Source organism: Amblyomma mixtum, chromosome 2, assembly GCF_055824585.1.
Source record: "Amblyomma mixtum isolate Tamu chromosome 2, ASM5582458v1, whole genome shotgun sequence".
Classification (NCBI taxonomy): domain Eukaryota; kingdom Metazoa; phylum Arthropoda; class Arachnida; order Ixodida; family Ixodidae; genus Amblyomma; species Amblyomma mixtum.
Genome location: NC_143013.1, coordinates 318,304,761 through 318,318,833, shown reverse-complemented (window position 1 = coordinate 318,318,833; position 14,073 = coordinate 318,304,761). Strand labels below are relative to the sequence as shown.

The 14,073-nt window shown below is 46.4% G+C and overlaps 1 protein-coding gene across 5 annotated transcripts in view; it reads left to right on the top strand.

Annotated features, from left to right (window-relative positions):
• The window catches only part of LOC149365125 (solute carrier family 13 member 2-like), a 125,842-nt gene that overhangs the window by 89,318 nt on the left and 22,451 nt on the right, over positions 1–14,073 (top strand). For all 5 annotated transcript variants that reach the window (XM_089575210.1, XM_089575207.1, XM_089575209.1 and 2 more), the window contains exons 5-7: positions 5,514–5,659; positions 7,253–7,316; positions 8,033–8,170. In XM_089575210.1, coding sequence (XP_089431336.1) covers positions 5,514–5,659; positions 7,253–7,316; positions 8,033–8,170 — 348 coding nt within the window. The remainder of the gene's footprint in view (positions 1–5,513; positions 5,660–7,252; positions 7,317–8,032; positions 8,171–14,073) is intronic.

The window sequence follows — 14,073 nt, the reverse complement described above, 5'->3', positions numbered from 1 at the left end:
TATGAACATTGATTGCACGGATAAGCAGTGCGTAGTTGGGGCCATCATGCAATGTGAAGTGAAGTGAAGTTTATTTTTTTTTTACATCGATTTGTCAGAGGTGACGGGACAAAAGGCAATTCATTTTTTGCCTGACGTGGCCCCGTCACCCGTTACATTGCTCAGGGGGGTGGCAAATTACGCATCAAAGTACACAAAGCAAAACAAGAAAAGTAACAACATCGCATACGTACTACATGAATTATATGTAACGATCAATGAGTTACACATAATTAACACAGATGCAATGAAAAATGAAGGAAACAACAAAGCATAGCTAAAATGTCTATAGGACAAAACAAAAAAATTGAAATAGCAAACAATGAGATACACAGAATTAATATACAGGCAAGGGGAGAAATAGCACGCAAACCAAAAACAATGAAAACCGCATCGCATACCTCCTACGTCTTTAGGACAACAAAACCAAAAATAGCGCACCTGGACATACACCTAGCGAGTAAAAGAAAATAAGCATAATAAAAAAAACCCCTAGAAACTGGACACTTTATGGGGGAGACAGTGAGAGAAGGTACATTTTAATATTGTTCTTGAAGTTACGGGGGGAACGAGGCTGCTGCAGAAGTTCCATAATACGCGGGTGTTTATTAAGTAAATGAGGAATTAAGTAATCAATGTGCTGCATACCATAATTCGTTCTCATCAGAGGCATTTGAAAATGACTATACCTGAAATCATAAGGTTTCTTGTTAGGGAATTAGTATAAAGCATAAAAGGAAACTGGGTCATGGGTGACTTCATGATAAATATGATATGCAAGCTTTAGTTGAAACAGTCCGTTTATCTTGAGTAAATTATGTTTTAAGAATAATGGGTATGTATGTTCTAGCGGACCTACATCTTCTATGCAACGCAGAGCTCGTTTTTGCTATATCTCAAGCCTGCGCAAGTTTGTCTTGGTAGTAGTGCTCCAGATTAACAGACAGTAATGTAAATGAGACTGTACTAAAGCAAAATACAACTGACGTCTAATGTCATTCACGTGTTAGCCTGAAGCGGTGTGGTGTCGTTCAACATCGCGAAGTTTTTGTTGAATCAAGTCCCTAGGCTCCTTTTGAAAGCTCGTTTTCGTGTTTGTTGCATGCACGAAGGACACATTTGAAAAGCCAAAACTTCGAGACTAGCGAAATTCTGTACCGTGTTAACATTTAAAGTCATAATCCTCATAAGTGTCGCTGGGAGCTAAATTTGGGCAAAAGAATGCATGTACAAAGGACAGTGGAAATGGATCGCTGTTTCAAAAGCATAGGACACGGTTTCAAGACACTGCTTCGAGCGCTTTCAAAATAAAAGCCAGCAAGAGATGACCGTCGTTGCCTTACCTTGGTAGTATACACATTGCTTTTCAAACACTAATTTTACTATTTTAAACTCAGTAAAGTCCTGCATATAGTATGTAGAATCTCGTCGAAAGTCCAAGCTCTGTATGTGACGCGCGTCGAATACCGCCTACTTAACGTGGACTTTTTATAGTAATCTCTCAATAAGATCGCCTGCGAAGGAGCTTTTCTTTGGTGTGTCCTTCCGGAGAGAATGTTGATCCACATCGAAGTTGGCATCCACATCCGGCCACAAAGCTGGCTTGTTAACAATAGAAGAAGCCAGCAGTCTTTGAAACTGTGGCAAGTAGAAGAGAATGTTACCATTACTGTTTTGTGGTGGGGCTGAACCAAGGAAATAACTTAGTAATTATTTTAATAATCGATAATTTTTCATAACAGAAACAACAATCACATGCCGATGGTGAGAGCCGGACGCATGACCTACGCTTCCACCATCCGCACATGGTTGTCTTCTGCTTCCTGTGATCTCCTGTCTGAAATAATCACAAATTTCATTGCTGTTCTAATGAACACCGCCATTAAATTAATAGCAGCAATGATTCCACTGTGCCTTTCTTGGCTTCCAAAAAGTGTTCACTTCTTTTGTTCGCGAAATGTGTAACTACTGGCACATTTTACATTATGGCATGCGGACACATTGACCGAAATTCTACACATGCACCAAGGGCGAGAAAACGGGGACATCAGCGTTTTGCACCTGTGCGTAACTGTTCAGAAGGCACGTGTCTTGGAAGCTGCGAGGAGACAATGTGAATATCTACAGAAGCAAATGTTCTTTTAGCGAAGCTAGTAGCCTTGGTTGTAATAACAGTAGCAGAAGCAGACGTAATAATAGCAGTGGTAAACTACTTTATTGAACTGTAGAGCAATGCAAGTCAGTCCAGGGCAAAATTCGGCATTATTACTTCGTTCTTCTGCCACAACCGCTACTACTGCTGCTGCTACGACAACAAAAATTGAGCATTACAATTTTTGGTTGCCTTGTGGAGTCTTTATTAACTGCTAAACGCGTCACTAGGAAGAGTTTATCTGTTGCATAGGGAGCTAAGGTACCATTCAGTAATGAACTGATTACAGAGGGATACTTGGCTACAGTGCGCCTCTAGAAAAACATGTTCTGAACGCATAACAGCCAATAAATGCTTTACATATGTAGCATGACGCTACCATGGACTACCGTGCTATAAAGCATCACCATTTAAAACTAATTTGATCAACGAATTACGGTGCAGTTGTTCATCAAAATGGGCTCCTACAGAGTTGAGTACAACTTTCATAACGCTACGGCATGACGACATATCGTTAGGCCTATATGCGTCACAACTCAAACTTATATATAGAGGACGTTTGACGAAGACCTCGCGGTACTTGTCGACGCCTCTTCACAACGCATTTGCCGCCTCAGCAGTTAGGACTTGAAAGCTGGCCGCAGTCTCATGTTGTGTGCTACGAGGAAGAAACGCGTTACGGGAGGCGATCCTGCGGCAGCTGAAATCCTCGCTTCGGCGCGTACAAATTGATTCCTCTGAGGATCTGCTGGAGAAAACCAAAGGGACATCGTTCCGTCGAATGATCCTCGGAGGTACAGCCTTTGTCAAAAGTTTGGAGCCCAGGGGGTTTGCTTCTGAAGCACACTGTCTGGTTCGTAATGCATCTCCAGCGCTCCAAATTTGCTGAAGGTAAGAAGATTTCTGGTCCTGCCTCCTCCAATGGGTAGGACTACCACGAATGTTACAGGAGTCCCACTGCGAGGCTTAGAAGCAAACCCCCTGGGCTCTAACTTTTGACAAAGACTGTACCTCGTCCAGTTTTGTGCCTCGTCTCCACGTCCCGTCTTTGGGCACAAAAGCGGCGCACAGTGGCGATATTGCTTACTGGAGAACACCGACCCGTGCCGCGGGTGGCCGTTCCCTTCAAACTCGGCGCGTTCCATCTCTGATATTAGGGCTCGGTCGGGTGCAACGCACTCGCGCGTGCCATCCGAGCGGCCGCCTTTTCCTCGCCCTTGACGACAGGGCCGACCATAATTCACCCACCGGACCGAGTGCCACTCGCTTCCGTCCCTTCGATCATTCTGGCTCGATACTCCGTCCTCTCTGTACCGTGCAGGCTAGACGGAAGTAGAGCGGCTGTCGGATGGCGGAGGGCCCGGATTCTCAGGGCGTCAATCGCACTCAAAAATGGCTCGTAACTGTCCGGCGTCCACGCGCTAGCCAATCAAAACAGCCAAGGGGGCAGCCAGTCAAGCTCCTTTCCTGCAGACGATGCGAGCTTTGCGAATTGGCAAGCGTGTCGCTCAATGCAAGTTTTAGTTTCCAGAACGTTGCACAGCTAAGGTAACGCAAGGCGTAGTATCTGCTGTGGCCACAATGTTCCTGAAAGAACATGTTTGTTTATTTGCTTCCCAATGCTTGCGCTCAAGTCTTAATTGGCTCGCTGGCAGTATTGTCTTGGTGTTGTAGCGTATTGCTCCCTATTGGTTATGCTGCTATAAATTAGAGATGTCTGGTGTGGCAACTGCACTCGTGAGGAGGGGCAAATGCTTGGTTGCGTACGCTTACCCGGCTGTGTGCCTTTTCTCTTGATAACGCGTAAGTGTACCGGCGATAGACATCTCCATCGCGAAAAAAATAGCGCAGAAAAAAGGCTTTTGAAAGCAGAGGCGTCCAGACTTGGTGCTTGTCCGTGTGCCGAGTGTCGCCAGCTGCCTCATGTTACACTCGGTTCGGTGGCCGCATCCGGAGCGACGAAATTACTGGCTGCATGCTTTGCTTGCCAGGGCTTTTAGCGACGCAATTTCAACGCATCAACAGTATATGAGAATCGGTAGAGAAGTAGGTAGAATAATCCCCCCCCCCCCCCCCACCACCACCGCTGCCCTCGAAGAAATATGAAGCGCATAACTTTAGGTAAATGAATGAAATAACGCATTAATGAGGGCTGCGGTGTTCATGTCCAAGCAGTGCGATTATCTTGGAAACAGAAGCGCTCATCTTTCACTTTTCTTTTTCGCCGCTGTATCTATCTCGTGCAGGCGAACTGTCCGCTGCTTATCGCGCCAAAAAGAAAGTGGCGTGAAAGTTTCATTACAGTGTTGTAAGAGATTGTGAGTGGTGGGAGGATGAAATATACGTATACCTTGGGGTTGTGCTTTCCCTGTACCATTCAGCATGTCGATAAACGGTGTTAAGTGCACTTAGCGACCGAGAACACTGAACTTGCATTGAAAAATGTTCAGAAGTTTTAGCGCTGATTACCACGCCGTCATTATACAGAGCTAATGCTTCAGTAACACGAATGGATAAAGTTGATCATAGATAATGGATAATGAATAAAGTTTGATAGATAAAGTTAAGCTGGGCAGTCCTCTGTATGCTATCTCGCGGTCATTAGAGGAAATGCAAGTTAGCACACTCAGAGACTTATGAAGGAAAGTTATTGCGTCAACTAATATTCAAAATTCGTGTTACGTGTTACGCTTCAGTGAGAAACCGTGATAAATGATATGGTGTCATGCGTGTTGGGTCATAAATAATGCCGTCTTTCGTAACATGTCTGATATTTGCTCCAGATAAAATGGCTCTTTTGGGGTTACGCCACCGGATGAAAAAAAAAAAAGAGAAAGAATTGCATTGCAAGGAACCTGTTATCGGCAGTTTCAATTTCATTTTTCATACCTTGCATCGCAGCCTTGGTAATGCATCCTTTGCTGTAACCTTTCGCGGCGGCGCTTTTTTTTTTTTGCGTCGATCGGCAGTTCCCTTCCCTCATTAATCTCGTTGTGGCTGGTACAGCGCGAAACTAACGGAAGGCAAAAGTAGAAGACACATGGACGGGCGCTTACAGGCAACTAATGTTTAATTGAGAAGAGCAAACGTCTTCTACATCAGAGTAATGTGACACTAAAGAACTAGAGCACTAATGTGACGCTGAAGAAATAGAGCACTCATCTTGGACACGTGGTATAGGCACTTGCCTTCTGCGAAACAAAGTCGTCTTCTGCTGTCTTCTTTCGTCTGCTTCGCGCAGTGCCACGTACCCGCAGTGAACTACTGCCAATTCGCCCAGCTGTACAACCTCCTTCATTGCTCTGCCTCCTCTCACCCACAGGGTGCTGCTGGGCCTGATGTCCATCACCGTGTTCATGTCCATGTGGATGCCCAACACGGCCGTGGCCACCATCATGGGGCCCATGGCCATTGCCCTTACCGCCAAGATGGCGATGCCTTCCTACCACCAGGTGCCAACAAACGACTGTGAGTTCCCTCACTCCAATGCGTCTCTTCGGAGTGCTGCCGAATAACAGTTGTGCGTTTTTTGCCACTGCTTTCGTCGATGAGCAGTGCAGAATTATTGACTGTCGCAATGTCCAGTAGAATTCTAGCCTAATTAAGGATGCGAGTTGGTAATGATTCGTAGTTAAACAAGGAAGGGATACTTATAAGGACCGTTTCTGCGAATATAATCAGTTGCGCGTGTGTCCCGTCTTCACGCGCTGTTTAACAATGAATTCTAGGTTGGGATCTAAACAGCCTGCAAGGGGCAGCCGCAGTTAACGCCATGCGCATTTGGGTACCTTCACAGGATTTAATTTACCCCGATCACATTGATCACCTCACCTTATATACCAGCTGTTGGCTGTCGCGCGCGGAACCTCGTGTGGTTTCTCAGTGTGAGATCGGCTAATGCATATCTCGTAGTCTTAGGGCCTTATACTTTTTACCTTCATATTTTTCCCCCTTCACCTTCATAGTATATTCAGTGGAGACGAGGGCAAACGTAAATGGAAACTTATTGTCTGATGCAATCAGTTTTGCGTCGTTGTAAGCGTTCGTTTTGGTCACCCGCAAAGAGCATAGGAGATAGGGAAAGGAATTCGAGATGTAGAAAACGGATGCAGATTGGACTTAATGACAGTGAGCGCACACACTGTCTCTGAGGTATAAAATACACGTGCTCGTACAAATCTCTCACCCAGCTTTCGCACAGGTAAACGCTGCAGAGACTGAGAGAAGGCTTCAGGGAGGAGTGTTTGGTGTGACGTACGACATACTAAGTATAACACATGCGCACACCACACAGCCTTCTCACACGTTTCAGAGATGGGTGTTCAGGCCAATTGTACCAAAAAAAAAAAATGACCCCCAATTTAATTGATCAGGCTAAACGGCACTTAGGTGCGCTAGCACGTTTGCCCTGTTTAGCTTTAGGGTGCTTGCCAAAGTTTCGACAAGCACCCTGAGGACTACCCTCCCTTGTTCACTTCGTGTTGTGAAGAAATTTCTCTATCTGCTCTCTGCCTACTTTGTTTAACTTCGGTTTCTTTTATATACTTTTTGTTTTATTGAAAATTTCATGTTGCGCCAGTCGATTCTCGGCTTTTCCCTTGCGATAAGCCGCCCGAGCTGCTCGTTACGATTCGAGTCGTCGCTTCCTCTGTTCAGCGGGGCCTGAAGCACTTGTACTCGCCTCTCTGCTGCACATTACTCCAACAACTTAATAGTTCGCCTCTTCTTTCGATGGCATCTGCATGCGCACGCAACCACGTTTCTCGCCCTTCATCTGTTTCCATATCCCATGTAGCAAGGCTATGCTGTCTTCGCCTATATGCTTCACTTGCCGCCTCCCTATATCCGCTGGATCGGCTGGCTCACATTGTTATTGGTGGTGGTAATGAAAAACTTTATTTAGAAAGTGTGACTGGGAGACCGGTGCTCGTGGGGGCGTGGTCGTTGGGAGCCAATGAACGCGGGCAGTACGTGTGGCCTCGGGATTACCAGCAACCGCATCTCCCTGCCGTTCACGATACTCTTGAGATATCTTAAATTCATTTGGCCCTGGCACTGCAGGTTTCAAGCAAAATGGCGACGCAGGCGGTGATCATTTTGAACTCGGGATTGGTGCAGATCCAAGGTGAGTCACTTATTACCGAAAAAAAGCAATTTCATCTGCTAATTTTCCGGCTGGTAAGGGACTATAGTGAAAGGCATAACACACCACTGATATCTCGAGTACTTTCATTCTCGAAACAATTATGTTTGCGAGTAGTTATAGGCATCGCAACCATTTCCTTTGTTTTTCCGAGGTGTTTCAGCATAAATTAGTTTGGGCAGATGAAAAAAGATAAAAATAATGTTGCCCAGCCCCCACCGCCTAAGGCGCAACGGGCACAGGCATTTCAACCGGAGGATCTATTTGAAAGTGATTTCAGACAGTATCTGCTTTTATTTATATAAAAAAAATGTATAGTAAGTGGCTCCTTCGCCATCGAGCTCACATACAGCCTTTATCAAAAGTTCAGAGCCCACGGGGTATTGCTTCTTGGCCGCGCTGTGTGGCTCGGTATACACCTTCAGAGTCCCACATCTTTTGAAGGGCACAGACATACTTCGTCCTCACCCTCAGAAGGTCAAGACGACTTTCACGTACGTTACAAGAGCCTTACTACTCGTCTTGGATGTAAACCCCCCTTGGGCTCTAAACTTTTCACAAATGCTTTATATGATCGGCGGTAAAGAATAAGGGTCGTGCCTTTTGCTGTGTATCTGTTTCTTTTGCGCACCTTTCAAGAGCCGTTTCTGGCCAGTCAGCTGCTGATGTCATTCCCCCTTCATTTCTTGTTTCTTTAGTGGAGCCTTAATTAAGAAGAACCACGACCTGCTGAAGAAAATCATGCTGCTTTCAATTGCGTACTCTTCGAACATTGGCGGCACCGGTTCCATCATCGGCTCGTCGACCAACATTCTCTTCAAGGGCATTATCGACGAGTAAGTGAGCCTGGTGTGGCGATTCTGGCTCGACTAATGGAAACAGGAGGACAAATTAAACACTCCCTGCCTCCTTCCCCGCAGAGTATATGTACCTTCGAGAGACTGAGACTACCGTGCGTGTAGAATTGAGGACATCGATCTGTTGATCACTCTTACAGGCTTACAAGAGCGAGGTAAAAATCGATGACAACAAGCGACCCCGAGACCTCACGCTAAACGCGCGTATGCGTGAGATACCGCTGACGCTGCCGGGACTTTTCGCTTTACTGTACGAGTGTTATTTCTGCCATGGTTTTGTGACGATTGTAATCACTGGCGGGGAAATGACATCACATTTTGTAGTCAGAAAAAAAAAAAAAACACCCGCCCGCTGCGGCGGTTCTGCTGCTGAACGCAAAGCCGAGTTTGCTGCCATCTAGCAACGAACGCGCATTTCGATGAAGGAAGGTTGATGCCCGCGGTACACGTTTCGCTGCTTCTTAAATAACTTTCAAGTGCTCCATATAACACGGGAGTTTTAGACTGTGACGTCTGTTGTAATCCATGGTGCAGTTTTAGGGCGCAGAAAAGTGGTCTTTTTTTTTCTGACCACCGTTATTCACAGCGCGTCACGCAATTTTTTTTTTTGTTCGTGCTGATTACGTGCGCAGCGCAGCACACATTATTCTGTACTCATCTTGTTCTGAGACAGGAATCATTCTGATAGAATCGACTTGGCACTGTTCCCCAGTACACCTGGAACGCGTAATACCTGTTACTAAAATAGACTAAAGGCAATACTTAAGCCTCGTCGTTCACTTCTTGCTTGGGAAGCGGCGTATTGACCCGATAGCGTTAAATCCCCGTTACGCAGAAAATCGGGTGTCAGCGTTGCTGGCGTTGTGAGCGCAAAATCACGAGCATGACTCTGGCACCTGATGCCCTGTGAGCAACTTATGTGGCAGGTAAGCTACCTAGGTCACGTGACCTTGCGGTGCAATCACAACCTGCCCACCCGATAGTGAGCAAACTGCCCACCGTGGCAGGCTGCACTTAATACCACCCTGGGTCGCACAAGGCCCACCGCTGGGAGCACGTCCCATTGCAGGGTAGTGGCGCATCGCTCAAGTACTGCACCACTGTGCCAGGGGGGGGGGGGGGGGTCATGAAAACTCCCAGGGATCTACGAATGTAAAGTAGAGAATGACCTTCTGCATATATGGGCGCTAAGGCATTAAGCTATCGCGTCATACATACCCTTAAGGGGGAGCTTATGAGTCTCCTTTACAATTTTCGTTACAACAGGACAACCTTTTGTGGCGCTGGAGTTGCAGCCATTGCAGCAGCTGTGAGGGCGAGGCGACTGTTTCTACAAACATGCTATCCTCACACAGTAACGAACCAGCCACACAGGTCTATGGAACGGGGTGGCTGGAGTTCGTACCTTCTACTGTCGTAACACAGAACGCTGTCCCCAGGTGTAGATAAAGCCAGTGAGAAGCGAATCACCGGCACACAGCTTGAGCCGACTATTTTCTGGAGGCGGCTAGCTTCATCGCCTAAACGGGGAAAGTGCAGTTAGTAGAAATTTATGTAACATGCACTGCGCTTGACGCGAGCATCATCACTATGAAACATTTCCTAGAGTTTGATTGACCTTGCTGCTTTTACCGGCAGTGTTACGCTGACCAACGAGACTTCAGGTTCAACAACTGAAATAGCTAAGTGAAACGCTTGTATACATGTATTGCGATGTACCGAGAAATACGCGTATCCCGAAGGAAGGATTTAAAAGAAAGCGGTTCGTGCTGCGGTAACGAAAATGAAGCAGCTGGCAGTCCCCTGGAGCGGGATGCACTGTTAATGACCATAGCCTGTACCATGCATCATTCAGAGCAAAACAGACATTCTTTTGGGGAGGGTGTCACTCACGAGGCCTGTAGAAAGGCATGGCCAACGGGGCGGGGCGCGTACTCTGTGGGCGGTCGTCAGTGATGTATGAGTAGAAGCGGTGGGGAAGGCAGGACCTCCAAATCTGTTGAGAGTGTGAGAGCGAGCTTGAGCCCCGCTGAATGAAAGCTGTTTTTAATGGAGAGTTGAGCCAAACAGAGGCTGAATCGGAGGAGGCGAAAGCTTCGAGAGACATTGCAAAAACTCTCCAGAGCGTACCAAGGGCAAACGGGGGGAAAATTTGGCTAGATGGTTATCGAATGCATCATATGGTGATGCTGCGCTGGCGCTTTCGAACTTTGGAAAAGTAGTTAGTTGCCTATCTTTTCCAACGTATGCACAGGAAGGAAAGCAACAGTCATTTTAACTGAGGGAAGCACAGAAGAATGGTTTTGAAATGATGGTGCTGATAGAAGTGGCAGATTAGTAGTGTAGTTATAGTTGAGATGGAACATAATTTAGTAGAAAATAGAAAATATACCCACACTTTGGGGGCGGGATCCGAACTCATGGCCTCCCAATGTAGCGTACGGCGCTCTACGAAAAATGAGCTACTGTGGCGGCTTTGTAACCTTCTGCGTTCTTGTGTATTGTGTTGCGTTTAGCCTAACATTTGATAGCGTTCGCCAACGCCAGCCCCAACCGTAGTGGAGGACGTGGAATGCCCTCTACGGCGGCAATTCCTCATAGAATGTGACTGAACTTAGAGGGCGACAGGTGTGTGAGAGCAGCCTTATGCTACCTGTGAGATCAAGACTGCCAGAACCGAGACTGTCGATAAGCTGTTGTGCAGACAAGTACTGTAGTTCATGAAAGGTGGAATTTGTTTCCCTTGATATATACGTAAATAGTTGCGCAGATATTTACGTAACATTAGCTGACGAAATTCAAGTACAGTGGTTATACCTAATAGGCACCAGTTCGGAAGTTGCAGAGCATCAGATTAGAGCTCAAATGGCTCGAAGTCTAAACGTTGCTCTGTTGAAAACTTCATTGGCCTGCTTAACCCTTTGTAGGGTGTTATAAGTTTCGCGTAAAAAAATGGCACAAATTATTGATTCGTGAATTAGGAAGAGGAAAATGATACGTTTATCACAATTCGCATTTTTACACGTCAGTTAGCGGCGCTAAACAGAGTTGGTCACAGTTGTTCCCTGAGAGCAATAGCCGCTCTGAAAAAGTGGTACGACATTGACGTAGTGGCCGCGTCGCGGTAAAAGCTTGTCCTCCCTGCTTGGAGGGAGCCTAACCGACTCTGCAGGCTTTCTAAATAAAAGTTGTTCTCTCTCTCTCTCTCTCACCCGCGGCTACATTCAGGGGAACCATTAAAAAATAGATATTGTAAATAAAGTGCCGCATGAGTTCTCTTTGAATCTGTACGCCTCTGCGCGTTGAAGCCATTAGCTTCCTTTGTGCAAAGGTGCAAAAGCTGGATGCAGAGCGGGATGCGGCATTTTTCCCACTCGTAGTTGGCTTCCAGGTATAGTGTAGCATCACTCGACGAGATGCGCGGGGGTGGTGGTTAGTGCCTAGGAAGTGCACCATTTTTGGTCTTCCTAAATACCCCAACTTGTTTTCGCTGCCTCAACGTGCTTCCATTGATTAGCCGGCGACCCAGCGGCAATCGAAACCACTTGTAGGTAGTCTGTTGGCGCGTACTGATTCATGTGTAATCCAAGCACGTCAGTACTGGTAAATATAGCCGCCATCTTTTTTTTTCTCAAGAAGTATTGACGTCAAAAACAGGGAATGGAGAAACCTACCGGGCTTGTCTGAGAAAAAGCAAAGTTGACGTCGTCTAATCAAATATTCTCACATGCCAAACTTCGAGCAGGCCTAACTTAAACTGCTGTCGACGCTGCTTTAATGAAATGACAACTTTATAAACTATAAAAAAAACTTTTCATTCACGAGCTTGCAGCACCATAGAAACTAGGCTAAAATGTACAGTCGCGGGTAAAAAAGATTAGCGCACATGACGGAACAACGGAGCGCCGGAATGACAACGCGTGGCGCTGCGTATGGCGAAGAGGCTGATAACGAGAGTGCCGGGCCGTTCCCATTCTACAGTATTAGGGGGCTTGAGAGGACTGCCACGGCCCAGCAGAATTACTGACTAAAAGCAGCGCTATCAGCTACTGTTTCCGCGAGTTACTTTTGACAAACCATCGGACATAAAAAAAATAATAAAAAGAAGCCATCTTTTCTCATGATAACCGTGCCAAAATAAAGGCCGCATGCACAGTCATGTAGGGTCGGCATTTCAAACCTCGGTCGGTGCACGCTTGATAAAGCCTACTTCCTACTTCCAAAAAAAAGGGTTAAATTTGACAAAGGGTTAAAACAAGTGCGGTGAACCCTCGGGTACCCAGGATAGGCCCATTCACTCGCCCTAACGACGGCGAATGCTGCGCAAAGTTGAACTTGCTAAAAACGGCTAGAAGCGGAGCCCGCTGGAGGTCGCGGATTGTTTCAAGGAACCTGTGTTACGGTAGATAAACATTCCACGTGCTTTAGTCATAGTGCGAGAAAGCACTTTAACACTAAAGCTTTTAGACAATGGGTGTGCGCCTGAAAGTTTTTCCCTACGTATTGCGGCTTTCGAGAAATACTGTTGTGAAGGTATAGGATGCGCAATCAAAGGACGAACCACGAAGAAAGACACAGGGACACACACAAGCGCACTAACAACTGTTTATTTCTTCCTTGCAACGCTTACTTATACACCTGGCCACGCATGCTCAAAAGCAATCTTTAACCACAATAGTCAAGCCAAGGTCTGTTAGCGCAGACGCGAACGCAAAAAGTTGATTTCGGCAACGTACAGAGCCACGGACGTGTCACTGATACAATCTACAACGTTTTCCTTTATGTGGAAAGCTTCCAAAGCCAGCCGCGCTTGTTCATTTTTACTTTTTCCCAGTATCACGGTCTCGTCAAGTCGCGGTGCGCAATTGCGGCAAGAACTGAGATGGGACACAAGGTGTGCCCCTTTGTCTGTGTTGTTCCTAACTTTATTCGCATGCTCCCTGAGTCGCTCGTTTATGCACCGCCCTGTCTGCCCGATGTAGGTCTTACCACATTAAAGAGGGAAGGAGTATACCACCCCGGTGGCGCAAGGGATGTAGGTAGACCCGTGCCTGATTAGGCATCCACTCCTTCTATCACCGCACGTGCGGGCGCACAGCTTCGCCAGTTTATTCGGCGCAGAAAACGCCAGAGGGACACCATGCCTGCCTGCAACTCTCTTGAGGTGATGAGACACCTTATGCAGATATGGCACCACCACAGGCCTGAACGCTTCGCGTTCACTCGTCCCTCTCATACTTGGCGTACCGGTCTTCATCTTTCGTATCAGGGCCTCGGCAACCGCCGTCAAGAGCGACATAGGGAAACCTGCTGCCGAAAGCCGGCGGATCTGATTGTCAAAACTTGCCTGCAATTGATGCACACACGACTTTTTGAGAGCCGATTCCATGCAATGGGTAGCAATGCCTCTTTTCACAATTTTGGAATGCTCTGATTTGTACGGCAAAAGTTCCTTTTTTGCACGAGGTTGGTAAGACCAACATACATGCCGCACGCAGAACTCTAGTTGGAGGTCCAGGAACTGCAGAGCACTCCTGTGGGGTAACTCATGTGTAAAACCAAGACCTTGTCCGTGTTGCTTAAAAACTTCAAAAACTTCATCAATCGCATCCTGGCTGGAATAGTCACGCGCTAAAAACAGTAAAAAATCGTCAACGTACCTAAACACTTTTAAAACCTTTCCCTTGCTAAAAACATCGTCTAAAGACTTGTCAATACTTGATAAAAAAATTTCACAGAGAACTGGAGCAACACAGGACCCAATACAAATGCCGTTGCGCTGCAAAAATGGCTGGTCATTAAAAACAATAAAAGTGACCTTAAGATAATATTCTAAAAGATTTAAAAAGTTCCCCACAGAAAGTCCCGTAGCGTTTTGGAAA